Source organism: Oncorhynchus mykiss, chromosome 25, assembly GCF_013265735.2.
Source record: "Oncorhynchus mykiss isolate Arlee chromosome 25, USDA_OmykA_1.1, whole genome shotgun sequence".
Taxonomy (NCBI): Eukaryota; Metazoa; Chordata; class Actinopteri; order Salmoniformes; family Salmonidae; genus Oncorhynchus; species Oncorhynchus mykiss.
In genome coordinates, this window is record NC_048589.1 from 15,586,232 (window position 1) to 15,605,897 (window position 19,666).

At 39.5% G+C, this 19,666-nt stretch overlaps 1 protein-coding gene across 2 annotated transcripts; it reads left to right on the forward strand.

The window, feature by feature from the left end:
• The first annotated feature begins 728 nt into the window (after positions 1 to 728).
• On the forward strand, positions 729 to 18,249 carry nkx2.2a (NK2 homeobox 2a). 2 transcript variants are annotated; one of them, XM_021584617.2, is made up of 3 exons: positions 729 to 903; positions 6,362 to 6,667; positions 7,327 to 8,238. In XM_021584617.2, exons 2-3 carry the CDS (start codon positions 6,412 to 6,414, stop codon positions 7,875 to 7,877), a joined length of 807 nt encoding a protein of 268 aa, XP_021440292.1. In that variant the 5' UTR covers positions 729 to 903; positions 6,362 to 6,411; the 3' UTR covers positions 7,878 to 8,238. The 2 variants fall into 2 exon arrangements, with proteins under 2 accessions (XP_021440292.1, XP_021440293.1); XM_021584618.2 differs by lacking the exon at positions 729 to 903 and adding an exon at positions 17,774 to 18,249 and having other exon boundaries at positions 6,012 to 6,667; positions 7,327 to 7,629.
• Positions 18,250 to 19,666: the final 1,417 nt, after the last annotated feature.

The following is a 19,666-nucleotide window of genomic DNA, read 5'->3' on the forward strand; positions in this document are numbered from 1 at the left end:
ACATAGAAAGTAGCCTATAGCAGTTAAACATGAACGCTATAACGTTCATGTTGAGATATAGATTAAATCTAATATTGATTGTGGTGAAGTATGTTTTTTGGACTATACATTTCGATTGATTCATATAATGCATGAACTGTAAAATACGTATTTTCTTTAATGTCATTATTTCCACGCTTGTTGCATATGTTTTGTTATTCAGTTATTAGGCTACTACTGTGTGTGAACTACACCATTGAGAGAATGGCTTACAATTGCAAAGATTCATAGTGACCTTGCTATCAATCATTGTATCAGTGTATCTAATGTAAACGGGGGTGTTGCATGGATAACATGACACATCTGGTCACTTGGCATCGTTGTATCTTGGTTACCAAGCGATTTATTAGAGATCCTTCTGCGCAACGACTAGGCTACGAGCCACGGTCTAAAGAACCGACAAACTCCTGAGCTCATTTTCAGTTCACTTAAAAAATATATCTAAGTTTCACATATAAAAACTAAAGTACCATCTTAAACATCGTAATTTAGCGGCACAAAAAGCAACCTGAAAGAGAAAGTCTGGTTGGCTCAGTTAAAAGCACCATCAAGAGACAGCAGTGTTATCTCTCATGACCAATTTATTGCCGATGAACATATGGCCAATATTTTGTTTCACGTCATAGCAGGGGGAAAACAAACATCATGCAATGTTAGCGAGTCAGCAAGAGCAGAGCCACTTGGCCAGCTATGCAAACGCACTTGGACCATATCAGAAGAGCACCACTTGCTTTCTGGGTATATAAACCGCATCAAGCTTATCTCTGCACGCACTCCTGACTCCCATTTGGAGATATTTCATTAACCGCGCGCTGTCTTAACGCAGGCTACACAACTCATCCAATTCCAGTCATCAGTCACCAGGTGAGCGCAATATGCCTATGATCGTTTAACTCCCTCAGATACTGTGCATTGCAGGTGATGTAGAATAATACGGTTTATTTTTTCTCGCTGTGTCCCTGTGTTTGTGTGTGCCTTTGTGCCTGACACCATTTCCTAACAACAAATCCAGAATGTCATAGCCTATATGTCCATGTGTTTCAGATGTTCTAATGCTAGCTTGTATTGCATTTGTGATGTTCCTAAACTGGAATGTGTATCACAACTAGTTTTGAATTACTATTGGAGCAGTGGATGTTGATGGTTTTACGCGCACGCAGTTTCACTATGACAGTCACTGTGCCCACATTTCCCTCCATTTCCCTCCCTCAAAACAAATAGGATAGTTAAATCAATCTCGTGTCCACAGTAACTGCATGAACCACAATTTAAACGATATGCTAAAAAGAAAAATACACTATTTCCAGTGCTTTTGTCTGCCTGTGTGTCATATAATGGGAGGACTTTAAGTATTTTTCTATGGTAAAATCGATCCAATAGTTAGGATTAAAACGTGAAAATAATATATATTATTGAAGTAAGATAGTATTGATTTTGTTCTGAGTCAAATTTGAGAGAGAAAACTGACCAACGTTTAATTAACACGGGCCTGCATCCGACGATGTTTCCCCTTGTCATGTCACTGCTTTGTCAGTAGAGTCCGCTAGAGTACTACAGATGCCTCTCAAAAGACAGTTTAACGCCATTGTCTGCCCTGCATAAGGACACTGTGTCAGTATGTTTACGTCATATTAGTGACTCTTGAGCCGTTTGCTGCTTGGTATAGGTGACGCGAATTGTTTGGGGAAATGTAATCGTGTTTGCAGGGTGAATGCATGCACAAAGTGTGAACGGTTGCTTCTCGTATGATTAATTTCAAGCAGGTCGCAGAGACTCAAGCAAATTGTTCCTTATAGTCTCTATGTGAGACAATAAAAGGGGGAAGTGATTAAAAATAATAAACCGTTTAGCAATTTGTCTCAGAGAACCAGATAAAGGCCTGCCCATACACTAACAGTGCAGCATGAAATTCAACGTTACAAATAAACTGGTGGTTTAACAAATGAAGGCATCTCCTCTGGGCACGGGCGCAGCGCTAATCTCGTTGTGACATGTTTAATCATTAGAAGAAGGGAGACGAATAAAGGCATTGGGTTTGCCCGCAAGCGAAAGGTGCTTGGATTTCTGGAATCAAAGTTCTCCAAATGATTTGTGCCTCGGGCCACCCTCCCCGGGCCATGACTTAGTCCCATAAATAAACCGGATGTGGGCCTACTTTTACCTGCATATTATATATAGCCTTTTAATCACAGAGGAGGGGAATCGGTCTTGTCACTTTATACATTTATCATGAGCACCTCGAGGCAAACGGGGTTACCGTTATCAAAGCTTAACTCCCAGCCTGAGGTGTCGAAACACACTGAAATTCAGAGATTAAAGAAAGGAATGATCAACGTTATAATACATCGTCCTGGAGCATTCTTAATTCATTCAATCAGAAGATGTATTTAATCAACTGTATAAAAGGCCTTTCTTCATTGGTGAACAATAGTTTCTTTAAAAAATTGGGAAGATTTGGGTGGGAACTATCTATTCGTCCGAAGGCCTTTTTTGATTAATTTGAAAATTAATTAGGCCTAGGCAATGTGATGATGGTGAATGCATGTGTCTGCATTGGTTTGGCATTGTATTGTAACAATTATAAGCATGAGAACCGTCTTATAAAATAAGCTGTTTTACAGCGAACTTAGCTCCCTATTATTTATTTGTGTAAAACACAACTAAACAAATTCAACATTATGCCTATTTTTTCAAGTGCTGTATAATTATTTAAATCACTCGAATATTACAGAGCTTTATACATGCTCCGTTTTAGTTACACACACAACCAGTGATGAAAGAGCTAGGAATTCCCATGTGAATTCAAAATACACTGGTAATGTATTGTTTAGAGTGTATCCAATGCATTTAGCGACAATTACACTCAACTGGGCGGTACATGCAATCCACGAGCCTCGCTCTATCTGTTGCAAAGCGCCAATAAAAAAACAAAAAAGTTTAGGGTTGCATCTTGGTTCTTCTACACATCAACACTCTCTCTGTCCGATCATTACTGAGTCCGATACACAGCAGAAGATACACTCACTCACCCCCCGTCAACGCTGCGCCTGAGACTCTCTAGCAGCCGTGCATAATGCTGTGTTGTCATCCTCAGCATCCGTAGTTTTCTGGAGTTAAATATAACGAGAGAGGAAACGATTTATTACAGTTTTATTATTATTATCATTATTATAAACGTCATAAATATTACATCCTAAATAGTATCAGTATTAATAATATGATTCATATTTCCATTGTGTATATCATTACTGGTATCATTGCAATTAGTGTGCTTTTTATTACATTTTTCGTGTGAAATAATATATACATAGTAATAACATAATCATGTAGAATATGTAGGCTATTCATTCATTAAATAAGCTTTAGTAAGCTAAGCTCACTTCGTGCAGTGGGCTGATTGAACGGTGCATACATTTATTATAAGTCACTTATTGCCAGGAATCGGTCCTGTCAAGTTAGCTGAACCTGCTTTGTTAAAATGCCATGCACTTATTTATTTTTTATTTCACCTTTATTTAACCAGGTAGGCCAGTTGAGAACAAGTTCTCATTTACAACTGCGACCTGGCCAATATAAAGCAAAGCAGTGCGACAAAAACAACAACACAGAGTTAGTTACACATAAACAAACGTACAGTCAATAACACAATATAAAAATCAATGTACAGTGTGTGCACATGTAGAAGAGTAGGGAGGTAAAGGCAATAAATAGACCATACTCAGAGTGAAAAGGCAAGCGGCCTGTTTGAGCTACATGTGAAAGTAAACAGGTAAACACAAGGAGATGGCTCTCGAAGTGAAGTAGGCACGGCCACTTTACCTCTTCCTGCCGAAACCCTCACTTCAATTGTTCAAATACATCCCCAATAACTACCCACAGACCGCGTCGTGCGCTCCTACTACCATCAACACCAGCGTACTCTTTCATTTTGCCACAAAGAAGAATGGCCAAGCGGAATGACATGACTATAAATAATGCATCAACTTAAGTTTTACTGAACATAACAATTAGGCTACTCGTTGTAAAAATGAAGTAATTGTCTCATATTGCATATATTGATGAGATGTGCACATAGGCGTTGTAACAACAACAACAAAAATACACTGTTGTAGCCTACTTCTTGTGCTTGTTTACTGCACACGGAGCGAGCTGGATACCCCCGAAGGTGTCTCTCACACATCGCATTTATGCAGCATACTCGGCAGAGGTCAGGCAGTAACCTATTTGCTATGTCACGGCTCGACTTTGATCAAACCCCGTTCAGTTCAATTGACTCATTGTCGCTGTTTGAGACAGTGTGGTTAATTATATAGCCTATGCAAAAACTATTTACCTTTCAGGTCAGGTGCACTGCTAGCTCCGTGGGTGAAGGAAAACAGACCTACCACCATCCAGTGTGGATAATAAAAATAACAAAACAATAATAATCAAAAAATTATGTTGATATTATCTTTCAAATATTTTGTATTTCAAACTGTGGAAGGACGGGCTTTCCTTCGTGAAAATTGCCTCTGTGGGCGGGAGGGTAGGAAACCCCACAAACTTTAGCCAGTAAAGTAAATGGCATGTTTAGGCACTGAAGAACATGTTTTGACACCTTTCTCGTCTGCGTCCTAGAGAGGGAGAAGGAGAGTGTGTCTGTGTATGTATGTGTCTGTGTGTGTGCTAAGATGAAGGACTTTCCTTAATAGGCTATTGTGGAAGGATTCAGGACGGAATGAAGAGATAGTCCATTGAAAGCAGTTGAATGCCATGACAACTAGGAACAACCTCAGATTTATTCCAAACAGTTAGAAAGCATTGTACAGGGGCGTCAATCATCCATTATTTCGCCCCTGAAATAAATGCAAAAACTGCACCCAGACAAAAGCTTCCAACAGGAGCCGGACATTTGTCTACATTTCCCCCATTGTCTGCAGCTTAGCAATCGGTTTGTATTTGTGTTTGGCCGGGTCCGACCACCCAGGATGCGCAGAGGACTTTGCTAGAAACGTGCAACATTGTCACCCACATCACATACTAGATAGGAGGCAGAGGGGCAACACCAGAGAGAGGGGAAGCTAAAAAAAAGTATTGAAGGGAGGAAAATAAACGAATCTACAATGATACTTTGCTTTCTATGAAAGAGGTGACGATGGAGCACTTATAAAGCACGTCGAAGGAGCCTGCACAAACAATACTCTGCTGTGTTCTTGGGGGGAAACGCACATTGAAGCAATTTCCCAATAATGCAATTGGAAAAATGTCTTTAAAAAAGTTCCTAGAGCATGCTGTGAGAACCTGTTCTGTTCAATTCAATAGCACGTTCAAAACCATCATTGTCAAGATTAGAATAGTCTTCAAAAGCATGCATAAACGCAAGGTTATTCTTCATCTCGGCTAAAACGCTGCTATAATTCCGATGTATTATCATTATGTATTATTATAATTATTGTTATAGGCTATTCATCAATATTTTATTGGCTACAGGTTATCATTCATTGCCCTTATTATATCCGAAATTGTTTTCCAAACAAATATAATCCGATGTATTTAATTTAAGCCCCTTGTCCCTAAACCTGAATCAAAATATTGACTCAAATGGTTTACATAAATAAGTGTTAAAAATTCAGACAATGTCTTATTTAGGAGAGAAAATATGATAGAAATTAATAGGCTATCGAACGGGTATCCAGACCACAGTTTTGTACAAACCATCAAAAATACGTTTTCCAGCTTAATGATTCAATATTTTATATATGCGGAGAGTACAAGGCAAAAGCTTTTTCAGGAGCAATTTGTTAAAACGAGCGTTCAAGTATTCGGAGTGTAAAGCTACTTGGAGGTCCTTTGTATGTAAATAGGGTGTAAAAAAGGCCCTCCCCATCTTTGTAATTAATTGACACGTTATACCACTCATCATGTTCTGAAGCACCAATGGTAGAGGCTCGGATCTGCCCAAAACCCACAATTTCACATCTGCAAACACTGTCTTCATCCACTTGACTCCCAAGACCCGCCCACACGTGGCCAACCTTTTGCGTTTTTAATGCTTTTTCACTGCAGGTTCATGTGTTGAGACCAACCTTATATGGACTGATCGGACCGGTAATGGCTTATTTCCCCCTAGCACCCAGCAGTAGCACAGTATACATGAGCCAGATATAGCACTTCAGCCACTTTGGCATTCTTCCTGGACTTACAAAACTGATTGCTCTTCTACTTGGTTAGGTAATGCTTATCGACAGAGGCTCATGATTTGCTTTGACTGTAGTTCAACCTAGAACGGAACTGAGAGATCCTTTTTTTCTGAACAGCGATTGTGTTTTGTCTTTTAAAACAGCGGATTGCCAAACTGGTGCAGCAACTTTCCTGCATACATTTCCCCAGAATATGTCGTTGACCAACACAAAGACGGGCTTTTCTGTAAAGGACATTTTGGACCTCCCTGACACGAATGATGAAGAAGGATCTATCACTGGACCGGAGGAAGATAACGAGGGATCAGAGACAACAAAAAACACTGGAGTTTTGGTGCAAAGTCCTCTAGAAAACGTTCAGAATCTGCCTATAAAGAACCCCTTTTATGATAGTAGTGACAATCCTTACACAAGATGGCTTGCCACCACGGACAGTATCCAATATTCGCGTAAGTACTCTTTAAGAATGTTAAGTTAATTTGCATTGCACATACTGTTGGTGTTAAGACTTGTCTTCTGTTTTGTGAGTGAGAACGCGTCATATATGTGTTATCAAATCTATACTTGATTGAATGCAGAATCACTCAATTCCTTAGTGTCGGGGCTCATTGGTGCCCTTGAATGATGTGCAGCATTCGTCTTTATTCACCGTGCATTGATTGCTGCGCTCGATTTAAGGCGTTACCACCATTAAAATAATGTCATGTTTACTCCATTTATATTAAGTAAACAAGTGTTTCGAATATGATCAATAGAGACTTGTAAATGCATCGACTATAAAGCCACATAGTATCGTCTTCAGAAATGTGACCCTGTGTATTACATTTTAGCATGATGAGGATTTGTATGCAGACAATGCATGGTGTTGCTGCTTCAGTAAATCACTTTCTTTGGGGACTGATGGGAAACATTTTTGTGGGTCCCAACATAAAAAACGACATGAGCTAATAACATTGTATTTTAGCTGTAGCCTACAAACGAAGTAAGTTACTTTAACATGTTGCTTTGAAAAAGTCCTAAATGTTGCATTTCCATGTGTGCTTGGCAGGTGCACTTCAGCCAGTCGAGAACCCAATTTTAACGGTTGTATTTTGTCTCTCCCACGCAGTGCATGGTCTATCAGCTAGTTCTCAAGACTCAGCCAAGTCCCCAGAACCCTCCGCGGACGAATCGCCAGACAATGACAAGGAAACTTCAAGCAACGGCAGCGACTCCGGTAAGAAGAGAAAAAGAAGAGTGCTGTTTTCCAAAGCACAGACGTACGAACTTGAGCGTCGATTTAGGCAACAGAGATACCTTTCCGCGCCAGAGAGAGAACACCTCGCGAGTTTGATTCGCCTGACTCCAACTCAAGTGAAAATTTGGTTCCAGAATCATCGATACAAAATGAAGAGAGCGCGCGCTGAAAAAGGTATGGAAGTGACCCATCTCCCCTCTCCCCGGCGGGTGGCCGTGCCTGTCTTAGTCAGGGATGGAAAGCCTTGTCATACTCTTAAAGCTCAGGACTTGGCGGCCACATTTCAGGCTGGATTCCCCCTCTCGGCATATAGCGCCCAGACCCTTCATCAAATGCAATATAATGCTCAGTACAGCGCCGCCACCACGCCACAATTCCCTTCAGCACATCACTTGATGCAAACGCAACAGTGGACTTGGTGAACTAGTAGAGACTGGCGGGGCTGCCCTTTAAGAGCACGATAGGGGGTTCACTACAAAATAAAGACTTTTCATTTTGCAGCTTGACCCATAGGCCTATTTACCATTTTTTGGGGGGCTAATGTGTGCGCCATGTTTACATGTTTTCGTTAAGAGAACTGGGTCCAGCCTCTCCCTAGATTTAAGAATGTCAATGCTCTTGTGAAATTTTGTAAAGTATGTTTGTGTGTTGTAGAAATGTTTTCTTTTTGTCCTTCGTGTTATAAGCACGTACAGAACCACTTTATAATTATAGAAGATTTCTTGCTTCTTTTACAATGGACCGAAAATATTTATGGCCATGAATAAACATTGGCAACTTTTAGCTTTTTTCCCTTTGTTTTTTGTAAATACTATGTCGTGATTGTTTGCAAACCAGAAACATGCAGGATCGTATAAGTGGAGATATACATATTTCCAATTAAAAAATAAGGAAGAATTTGTGGCGAAATTGTCATGACTGTCGTAACAGATCTCATATGATTATGTGAATAACAGTTCAATCGCGCGCTGATGGGGAAATATACCGATTTTTATAAGGATTTTAATAAAATGCTGTGTTGAAGAAATTACCTTTTGGTTTGCGTGTCTTAACTACGTTCTATTTGATTTATTGAATACATACGCTTAACATTGGTAAGGAGAGGGACGATAGCCTACGTGTTGCGTAAAGTGGCAGAGAGAGAGGAGGTTAATTTATCTTTCGCGCACTTGAATTCTTTTTTTTTTTTAACCTACATTAATCCTTATACATTCTTAGAATTTGAACACGTCAATAATAAGGAGACTAAAGTCACTTTTGAAATGGGCCTAAAATCCACTCACTTAAGGGGGCATCTTCAGCTAAGAAGCTTTGAGTCAAAGCTTTCCTTTTCAAGGTCTCAAACTGCTCTCGTATTGGGGTGTGAAGTGGTATATTTTTACAATTGATTTAATGCAAAAACGTTTTGATTTTACGCACGGTTTTACGCACGTGACTGTTGTCAAGCAAACACGGAACGTGAAAGGAATATCAGTCAAGTCACGTATAGCCTTCAATATCTCTTGCTCTATGTTAGCCTATGCATTATACTGTAGCTTTTAGTGGATGGGTTATATAGGCCTATAGAGCGATGGGCTACGAATGTTGTCTGTATACAAATAGGTATCTAAAACAGGGTACCCAGCAAAGTACTCGATACAAGGACCAAATTGGTCCCAAGTGAATCACAGAGCGCATTGCGGATTGTCAGACCCAATTCAGTATCCTGGGTAAAATCATTCATTACCTTTGACAAAATCCTAACTGCATTGTAGTTGTCCCAGCACCGAGATCTTACTGAACAGATGTTAGAGTCGCCCTCACTATCATTGAACAAACAGCTACATTGACACGAATTGCTAATTATTTACAGAATTCTATCTCAAGGGGACACTGCTTTTGGTCCAGGCTACAGAGACTCAATATGTTTTCTTCAGAGAGGCTACAATGTTTACATTTGCGAGCTGTGCCGGGGACTTATTCACTAATATTCGCTAAATTAACTAGTTATTAACGTAATCATATGTGTACAAGCTAATGGCCGAGTTGTATCGCATTGTTTTTTCACAATGAAGTTGTTGCTTATTCCATAGGCTATAGATTATTATTTATTTTTTTACAGTGGAAATAGCATTCCTTGAATGACCTATAGGCAAATAGTTTCGATTTCATATAGCACTATTGGGTAGAAACCCAGGGTCCTACAACGTTTTTTTTTAAAGGGCGCATATATGTGGAAGGGGAAATAAACAATATAATTTAAGTATAGCCTAATTTATCGCATTTAATTTTATTTCCAACATAATGTTTATAGATTAGACTATTGCTGCCTGCATTTTCCGTTTGCCTTCACCTCGAGTGAAATAAAAACTTCATAAAAAAATATTACATTAATGTTAAGACTATACAACTAGACGTCACAACTAGGCTACAATGATACATTCCGATAAACACCCCTGGCTATAGCAACCCGCGTAACACAGCGTTGACATCATTTAGGTTCCGTTTAAGTCAATAAAACATGTTGATTTCTGTGTGGCCCTAACCCCGATGCCCCGAGATTTACTACTGTGACGGGGCAGTAGTGTGCAGTCCATCGTGGCACAATATACAGTACACCACACAAAAATCACACAAAGGCCTAGGGCCGGTTGTGGTGGATGTTAGAGGCGTGCATATTAACGAGGAGCCATAGTGGGAGTGCAGACAGTGTGGATAGAGAGACTGTCAGAGTTTCTTGGTGCTATTCAGTTCTTTTATCTTGACCAGTGCATCTCCGAGTCAGGGAGATGTATCCTTGGGTTTTTGTCGAGCCTGTCAGTTGGTGCCATTGTGATCCTTGATGTACACGTTGTATCCCATATGGACAGCTGGGCTCGGGCAAGGAGAAAAGGATCCCTCACAAACCCAAATTGTGTCCAGCTTTCAAATAAAGCATTGTTGTCTCAAAGAAAAACGAATCAAAAATTCGTGCTATATCTATTGTGGAAAAAGAACCCCCATTCACAGATAACAGGGAGTCCTTCTTCCTTGATAGAGCTATGCTAACAACAGCCCCTCTCATTGCTTTTTCTCTCGCTCTCCTCCCAACTCAAAGAACGATTATTGTCTATCCCCAGAAGTGTGTGGTCGGTCACTGGGTAGTAAAACTATTTTAAAACTCCTAATTTCGAGCAGTCTTATTTCCTGTTAGCTTTATATCAGTTTCATGGATAGCATATTTCTGATCTCTATGGAAAATATCTGATTTGATTTATATAGGCCTACCATAACACGAGACAAGACATTCAAGAATTCAGGAATCTGAATGCAATACTAATTTCCCGTAGCTTTATCCATTCGCTTTTCCAGACATTTCTATTTCAATATTTTTTAGAGTAGGCTTATAAACGTTTATTTTTCAACAGTGACGATATAATGAATGCAGTAGGCTTACCAATAGATAATACAGAGCACGGGATATTGATTTTGAATGTAGAAATCCGAATGTAGGCCTAAATGAATTTCTCCGATAGCTCTAGGCCTACTTGTTTATTTATGTATTTTGTTTGTTGTCCTTGGGAGAAGAATCAACTATAATAATAAAGACAAGTCTCCGTGCAGACCTAACGCGAATGATTATCCTTAACAATTACTAACTTGCTGAATAGCACCTAGTTCAAGGTCTATCACATTCAGGCGCAGTTCTACATTTTTTTACCGGATATAGAAGTATAAATATTCTCCATGACGCACATTCACCTTGGGACCAAATTTCGGTTCTTATATTATCATTAATACACGAGGAAATGATGCAGCTTCTCAATGCTAGAACAGTAGCGGCGCTATGTTTATCTGAAATTGCTTTTGGATGCACGAGGTGGCGGGGGTGGGGGTGGGGGTGGGGGGGTGGGGGGGGTCTCAACAACAAATAAAAAAAACATATCGGTATGTGCAACATAGTTCACCCCGTGGATAATGCTATTATATGCGTTAGAATAGAATACTTCAGGAAATATGCACTTGGGACTGTGTGGGGCTTCGTCATCCTGACCGTTTGAACCTCGACATAAATCATTTTGGAAGGTGTACATCTCCAAATAAACGAGGGTTTATTTCAAAGCTATAATAAGCGGAGCTTTCATTTAAAGGAAGCAATCTAGTTTATTGCCTTAAAGAAGATCTAGATTAGATTCGCCTAGTGCAGTGGCACAGTGCAGATATTAGAGAGAGAGATGTCAGCAGTTACGCCTGGTTGCCACAAGATGGAAGCAGAGGTTTATAGTTTGAACCTATATTACACCGTTGTCCTCAAAACTCACAGGCCTACAGTATTACCATTATAATTTAATTCATTTAAATGTTATTTTACTTATACATCTGATGAACAACTTGGCATATTATCAATAATGGTACATTTTAAAGAGAACAAGTATGCAATGTATGATTTAAAAATAGGTTGAATTAGAAAACAAAGACAAACTTTGTGTTCAATGTAGACCAATATTTCAATGACCTGCATTCCAATATTATATTGCACTTTCGAAAATAAAGCAAATTACGCACCCTCATTGAGAGAGAGAGAGAGAGAGAGAGAGAGAGAGAGAGAGAGAGAGAGCGCGAGAGAGAGACCAACTCCACAGTGTGGCGCAATTGGATTATGAAATACATTTCAAATAAAATATTTTCAACATTTTCCATATCAGTGATTGCCATATGCATGACACGGATTAATATGTTTTATTATTGTAGCACTGAGGACATATAAGGGCAATTGCAACATGCCATTTTCAAAACGTTGGTGGGATATATGTGGATAGAAAGCTGCCTATATGATCAGCGGCAGAGTTGGAAAAAGTAATTCTGGTAAATGACCCATGTAAAATTATTGATACTTATATTAAAAATTAAATTTCACTGTAGCAGCATCATCATCCTGCACTCCCCCCTCCTCATCCTCATCATCATCTTGGAGCAATGGCGCCCTGCTCATACAAACGATTGCAACCAGGGTGGGCTGTATTTACGCACACATAAGCAACAACAAAAACTGCAATTTTTAACAACCCCTCTACAAAAAGCCTGAGTCCGTATTCTCTGGATTGATATTGGATGAATTTAGCCAGGATAGGTTACCAATACCATCCATCATTTTGCGGCAGCATGTACGTGATTTATAGCCAGGACAACAGGCCGGTGGAGTTGGCGCTGGTAACAAATAGCTTACTTTTGTTAGCTTTAATTTGATCATGTCAAGAGGATCACTTTGATGCACATAAAAGCGATTCACTGTGTTTTAGAAATATAGTGAGTAGCCTATGGAGATGTTTATATACATAATTGATGGAGATGCAGTGGGGGAAGCATACATTTTTTTATATAATGATGACTGACTTGTTCTCAAGACGCTTCATTGTGCGATATTCCTCAGAGAACTTGGAGCATTTTACAACGTAAGGGTTTATAACACCTTGTGTACTTGCAAACAGGACAGTCTATCAGTTTCAAACTTTGTACAGACTCTCCAAGGCAACAAGTAAACATCTGTGAATCCGGAAGAATAGGACAGGCAGCGATTCTCAACCCGGGCGGAAACCCTAGAGGGGCGTATTTCCTCATTTAAGAGAATCAAAAAATACATACAAATATTATTTTCAATAGCCTAAGCCTATCATAGCAGTTTTTAAAATCAGAATAACTTGCATATTTAACCAGCAGACCAAATATTTAGCATTTCTTTAACTCTTCAAAATGGTGGCGAACCTCTGGATAAGGCCTACTTCTTCAATACCAGCTGGTAGGAAAGGACTACTGAGGACAGATGAATAGTGATGTGTATTGTTTAAATATACTGTTATGGGTACAGCTCATTGTATTATAATATTTTTTTAAATACACTGAAAATGTATTGGCCAGATTAGTCTATTTCTATTTTGAGCCTGCGTGATGCCAGCCTATCCGGGGAGTAAATTTAACCAGACATTCAGATCTGGGATTGGCAACTGGCGAGCCTGCGGACGGCACCCCCTTTGTAGGCCTGCTGACCAATAATAAAAATAAAAATACAACTTTATAAAAAAGTTATTATAATTTGGAACTCAGTCGTGGGATGAACTTACTATTGAGAGTTATAATAATATAATACAGGCTCTACAATTTCAAAATGTGGTTGTGCATCAGCAGTCACTCAATTAGCCCGTGTCAGTTTTTTTGAAAGATTGGTCAATTATTATAGTGGCCAGCTATCTAAACTTGTAGTAAGCATAATCGAATTATCACCAGGGTGGGGCCCATTGATCATCATTTGTCATATTAAAAACAGCTAACATTTGCCTCCACCCTATGGCAAAATATGTAGAATTGCAGGAAATTAGTTATAAAATTGCAAAATCTTCTTTCCACCCCATGGCAAAATTTGTAGAATTTCAGCAAATTTGCTTAAAAACAGCTAAATGTTCTCCTTGCTCCATGGCAAAATGAACTTGAAAATATGTTTTTAAATGATCCTTGCTGTCACAATGGGGGCCGCTAAAATGTTTTCCTCGCAAGGGGGATATGCAGACCCACGAGCCACTGCGGCCCCTCATGATTAGTTCTGTTTTTTTGTGGCCCCCATCAAAGTTACCCATCCCTGATTTAGACTATAGGAGCATCTCTCCTCTATGGAATGGTACGGTCCATGGGTGCTTTCTGGGTGGACTGTACCACAACTGCAAGTATTTGAATCATCCAAATATCTACTGGACTAACAACTACCATGAAACCAGGGAAAGAGGTGAGTAGAGACAAATATAACTGAATCTGGTTGCGTGTTAAAATAGCTTTGCTGTAAACCGTGTGTGGATACCGTGTTGACATACCCCATTGTTTATGTTTTCATTGAAGAAAAATGTATGAGCCATAAATCATGTTTTTTTAAAGTAATGTTGCTCTCATGGAATGCCATTGGACATTACAAAATCTAGTGCTATTTGCATGTGAAAAAGCTCAATGTGTTTGTTGGTGGTATGCATACCTTACAGATTGTGGATTTAAGAGCTCACTTTTTAGAGCTCTGTGTGTGTGTGTGTGTGTGTGTGTGTGTGTGTGTGTGTGTGTGTGTGTGTGTGTGTGTGTGTGTGTGTGTGTGTGTGTGGTGTTTGTGCGTGTGTGTGTGTACGTGTGCATGTGTATGCACGTGTGTGTATGTGTGTGTTCTATCCCTACCAGGTCTAATGGTGGCCGGAGTACCTCCATGCCTGCAATGTAAAAAAAAAAAGTGTATATGAGTGGAAACTAAATGCTTTGAGGTGCCCTCTGGGTGAAGGCTCAGCTGCCCATAGGATATGGCTGGATGACTTGGGCCTGGGGAAGCTGGGTGGTGTGTGCCAGCCAAAAGCCATGCAGACTATTGAACTGCTGAACAGTGTGTGAATCTCATGCAATGGGATGATGAGGATCCAGATACACTTGCAGCAACAAAGATATGAACACAAAGACTGAGTAACCACCAGAAGCCAGTGGGGCATAATGTTTAGAAATGTAATGTGACATTATAGAGCAAGACATAGTTCTGCATTCCATGTGATGGAGCGTTAATGCACATTCTATGTTACATTTATATCTGTAGTGTTCCGATCAGTTTGATCATAGGACTTTTTATTGCTCTCCTAGACATACAGTAATTTTGTAAGTTCAAAAAACATTTCCCCGCCCCCAACCAAAAAAGATCATGTCATAATTTCTTTCCTCCTTGCCTTTGTTAGTGTAAAGTGAGGTGAATAAAGTTAGTATTTTCTGTGCCATGTCTTTATTAAATATGATAACATTCAACTCTTCTGTGTTGCTTCTTCTTCGCACCCTCTGGCTCTCCCCAATCCAAAGAATAAGGGTTTTGCTTTGCCATGTGACACATGAATGGCCCTGAGTGATGGAATAGTGGACATGCTATATATATATATTTTATCTATACAGTAATTAGAATTGGGAAAAATGAATAACAAATAAATATTTAAATGCTACTTTGCATCTGGGCATAGGTGCCTTTTAATAAACCTGTTGAAGGTTGAGATAAAAACAGCTCTATTCCTGTTTTTTTCAGTGGGTGTTGTGTACCATTGTTAACCAGTGACCTTCACTGGTCGTGAACCCAGAGATGTCAGTGCTGCCTGTTTCCATAACGACAACTGTCTCAAGGTCTCAGCTGACTGCCCTTGCTTGCTTTCTCAAGACTTCTACAGCATAGCACATCTACACTGTGTATGAGGCCAAGGCCACGTTCTGTAGATTCCAAACTGGAGTGAGAAATCCTTTTAGACAATCTTAAGTATAATTGATTCTATTAGAGAATGATTAATCTTGTTTGATGACAACTGATCGTGACCCAGTTATGTGGCTTTGGAGTCACTTCAAGTCAAATCAAATGTTATTAGTCACATGCGCCGAATACAACAGGTGTAGGTAGACCTTACGGTGAAATGTAAGGTCTACACTTTACATCTACACCTTACAACCAGGCAGGGCTCCCGAGTGGCGCAGTGGTCTAAGACACTGCATCTCTGTGTAAGAGGTGTCATTGCAGTACCTGGTTTGAATCCAGGCTGCATCACATCCAGCTGTGATTGGGAGTCCCATCGGGCGGTGCACAATTGGCCCAGCGTCGTCCTAGTTTGCTAGGGTAGGTTGTCATTGCAAAATTAGAATTTCTTCTTAACTGACTTGTCTAGTTAAACAAAAAAATAGCTTACTTACGAGCCCTTAACCAACAATGCAGTTTTAAGAAATAAAGTAACAAATAATTGAAGAGCAGCAGTAAAATAACATGTACAGGGGGAACCAGTTAATTGAGGTAGCAGATATGGGTAGAGTTACTAAAGTGACTTATGCATAGATAATAACAGAGAGTAGCAGCAGTGTAAAAGAGGGGGGGGGGCATTTAACAAGATGATCAGGAGTCTTATGGCTTGTGGGTAGAAGCTGTTTAGAAGCCTCTTGGACCTAGACTTGGCGCCTCGGTACCGCTTGCCATGTGGTAGCAGAGAGAACAGTCTATGACTAGGGTGGCTGGAGTCTGACCATTTTTAGGCCCTTCCTCTGACACCGCCTGGTATAGAGGTCCTGGATGGCAGGAAGCTTGGCCCCAAGGAACTTAGAAAAATTGCTTTTATTTACCTTGGTTTCACAATAACTTTATCCAGTTACTGCTAACATGACCCCCATTTCCTCCAAAACACAATACAATAGAGGCAAGATACTTGTCCACATGATTAAGCATGCATTTATTGTAGCAAAAATGACATGAACTAATTTTCAACCAAATGAGCAGTTACTGCCTTTTTGCTTGGTAGGGCAGTATACTCAATGTGGTGCATTGAGTAAAGGCAGTTTGTGAGTTAATGTCTAGGGTCTGATTGTTCCATTCACATTTTACTGTTTTGTTTTGTTATGGTTTACTGTAACATTGCCATTACATTACATTACCAGTCATGAGAGTCGTGGAGTTGTTGACAAAAGTTACTCTAATAAGTATGTACAACACAGGAGGTTGGTGGCACCTTAATTGGGGAGGACACGTTTTCTGGTAATGACTGCAGCGAAATAAGTGGAAGGGTATTAAATCAATCAAACACATGGGTTTCATGTGTTTGATGCCATTCCATTTGTTCCTTTCTAGCCATTATTATGAGCCGTCCTCCACTCAGCAGCCTCCACTGAAGTACAATATATGTTGTATGCTTACCAGGCAAAACCAGCAACTTCATTTTGTTTTCAGAGATGCTGAGTTGGCTGTTTTTAAGAAAACTGTGTTTTAAGTATCTTAGAGGAGACATCCATCAGTTTGTTTAGTGCCGTCGAGAGAGAACTTGAAGTTGCTTACAATAAATCCCAATCTTGAAAAGGAATATAGGTTGAGAACACAATTGGCAAAGTCTCCAAAAGCCAAGCACACTGGAGGCCTATCAAGTAACCTGTGAGGGGGAAATGGCAGAGGGTTTATATCATTCTTCAGTGTTTTGTAGCATTCTCAGTGTTGAAGTCTCATGCACTGTTTAGTTGTGATACTCATATTCCAAATTCTCTCAATTCTCTGTGTAGTATAGCCTGAACAATGCATCAGGCTTCATTGGGAATGCTTCAAAAAACGGAAGATTGTTTCCTGTCTTATTTCAATAGCTGATTCATTCGTAAAAAGTGTATGTCAACTACACAACAAATATCGTATTTACATTACAAGACACATAGCAAGTAAATTATTACACAATATACACTCCTGCACTAGATTTCTCTCCATTCAAAAGTGTTGTTGCTGTGAGGTTACGGTATTCTCATTTCTGTATGGTCTTATTTTCTTTGTCTTCTCTTTCCCAATGTTCCACCTCAGGACTTGAAATGTCTTGTATAACAAGCACATTCTTTTCAAGTAAGATGGCCATTGGAGACTACGCCAACAATCATGTTCCAAGAGTTGATTGTTTATGCCTCTCGCTAAATGGATTGTCTCACCTTCTTCACAAGATGAACCTGAGGTGCTTCAGATGCCAACAGTGTGAAGCGATGCTTGGATTTTCAGTTTGATAATGACTACCCATCATCTGTCTCAGACAGACAGACTGACACAATTCAATCAGAGGACAATTTAACCTGCACCATGATAACAAGACACAACTTTGGATGGAAGCTCTGTGCATAATATAACAACTCAAGTCTCTTTAATGTTGTGAAATGTCATAGATGTAAGTTAACTATCATCAACCTCTATATGTGGGTCCCTGAAAAAGTCACATTTGTGTTGATTGTATTATGTTAATGACCAATGTTATTTATCTGTGTTTGACCGTAGTGAAATAAAGTTAAATCTGTCTCATTTTATGAAAACGTGTGTGTTTTCTTCCCAAAAAGTTAACAGTTTTATGTTGGAGTCCGCTGAGGTACATTCTGATCAACAGAAGAGACAAAAAGCACTGTATGTAACCAGGACAGCACACTACTTGTAATCATTTGATTGGCTCACATCAGGACCATGGCCTTCCTTCAAAATGTTGTGTGTGTGTTTGTGTGTTTGTGTGTGTGTGTGTGTGTGTTTTAGTCAGCTGCCTATACACTATTCATACATTTGAGTAACTCCTGAAAATGTACATACAGTATAACATCCAACTGATAAGACGGTGGAAATGAAAATGTATGACATTGATTGAAAACAAATCAAAGTGTTTTGGTGTCTACAAGCCCCTCTAGAAAAGGCTGTGCTTTCATGTAGAGCATAACTACAAGGCTTTGTGTGTGTCTGGCTTTAAGATGATCAGGCAGAGTTTCAGGATCAGAGATTACGGACTTTATTTTATGGTAGGCCTACATAAATTACCATACAATTACATACACTATAATTACACTCTTATAACTTAAGAGTGAATTGTTAATGTGTTAAAAGTTCAACTTTACCTTTACATTGACATTTATACATTAAGACTTTAGGTTAGACTTACCTAAACCATAATTCTTAAAAACGGAAACCATAAAATTGAACAGGGAAGGGTTGATAAAAACGTAGGTAACTGGAGGTCATGAGATCATGATGTGATACACACCAACTCCACATAGGAACTATGAGGTCTGTTACAAATAGGAAGTTGATTTTGCCTATTTAAACACCATGACAACAAATAAACAAGTAACTTGCTCCAAGAGGACCCTTCTCTGTTCCAGTGGAAACAACAAGTGTCTCTCCATGGCAAGTCTCTTCAAGTCTGCAAACAGTTCTACAACAGGACCAAGACCCAAGGTAGGAAGACTCTTGAGGAGGAATTTTAAGGTACATTAAAGAGCATCTTGTACATTGAAATTCAATATAATTCAATGACAGTAGAGCAAAGACATGTACACTGCTATGAAGTCACCATATCACAGATAAATGCAACCCAGTCTCCTGAGCGAAATGTTTCATTTCCACATTTTTGCAAAGTGAACACACAGCTTCATTGCTGTACAGTAGCTGTCTTTTCTCATTATAATCACATAATGACTTTACATACCAGAATAACCTACCAGTGTGGTCTCCCGTCATTGGTTGAGGTTTCCAATTATCAGAATAAGAAGCACTCTATGAGCACTCTGCACTCTACACAGGATGTAATTAAAAAACAAAGACACTACTGTTTTCCTATGGCAGGTTCGAATGAGTTCCTGTTTGAATAGTATTAGAATGTAGCCTACACCAACAGGATTGGCCAGTTTAGGTGAACAGTTTAGGAGGCACTTGACAACAGGCACAATCTAG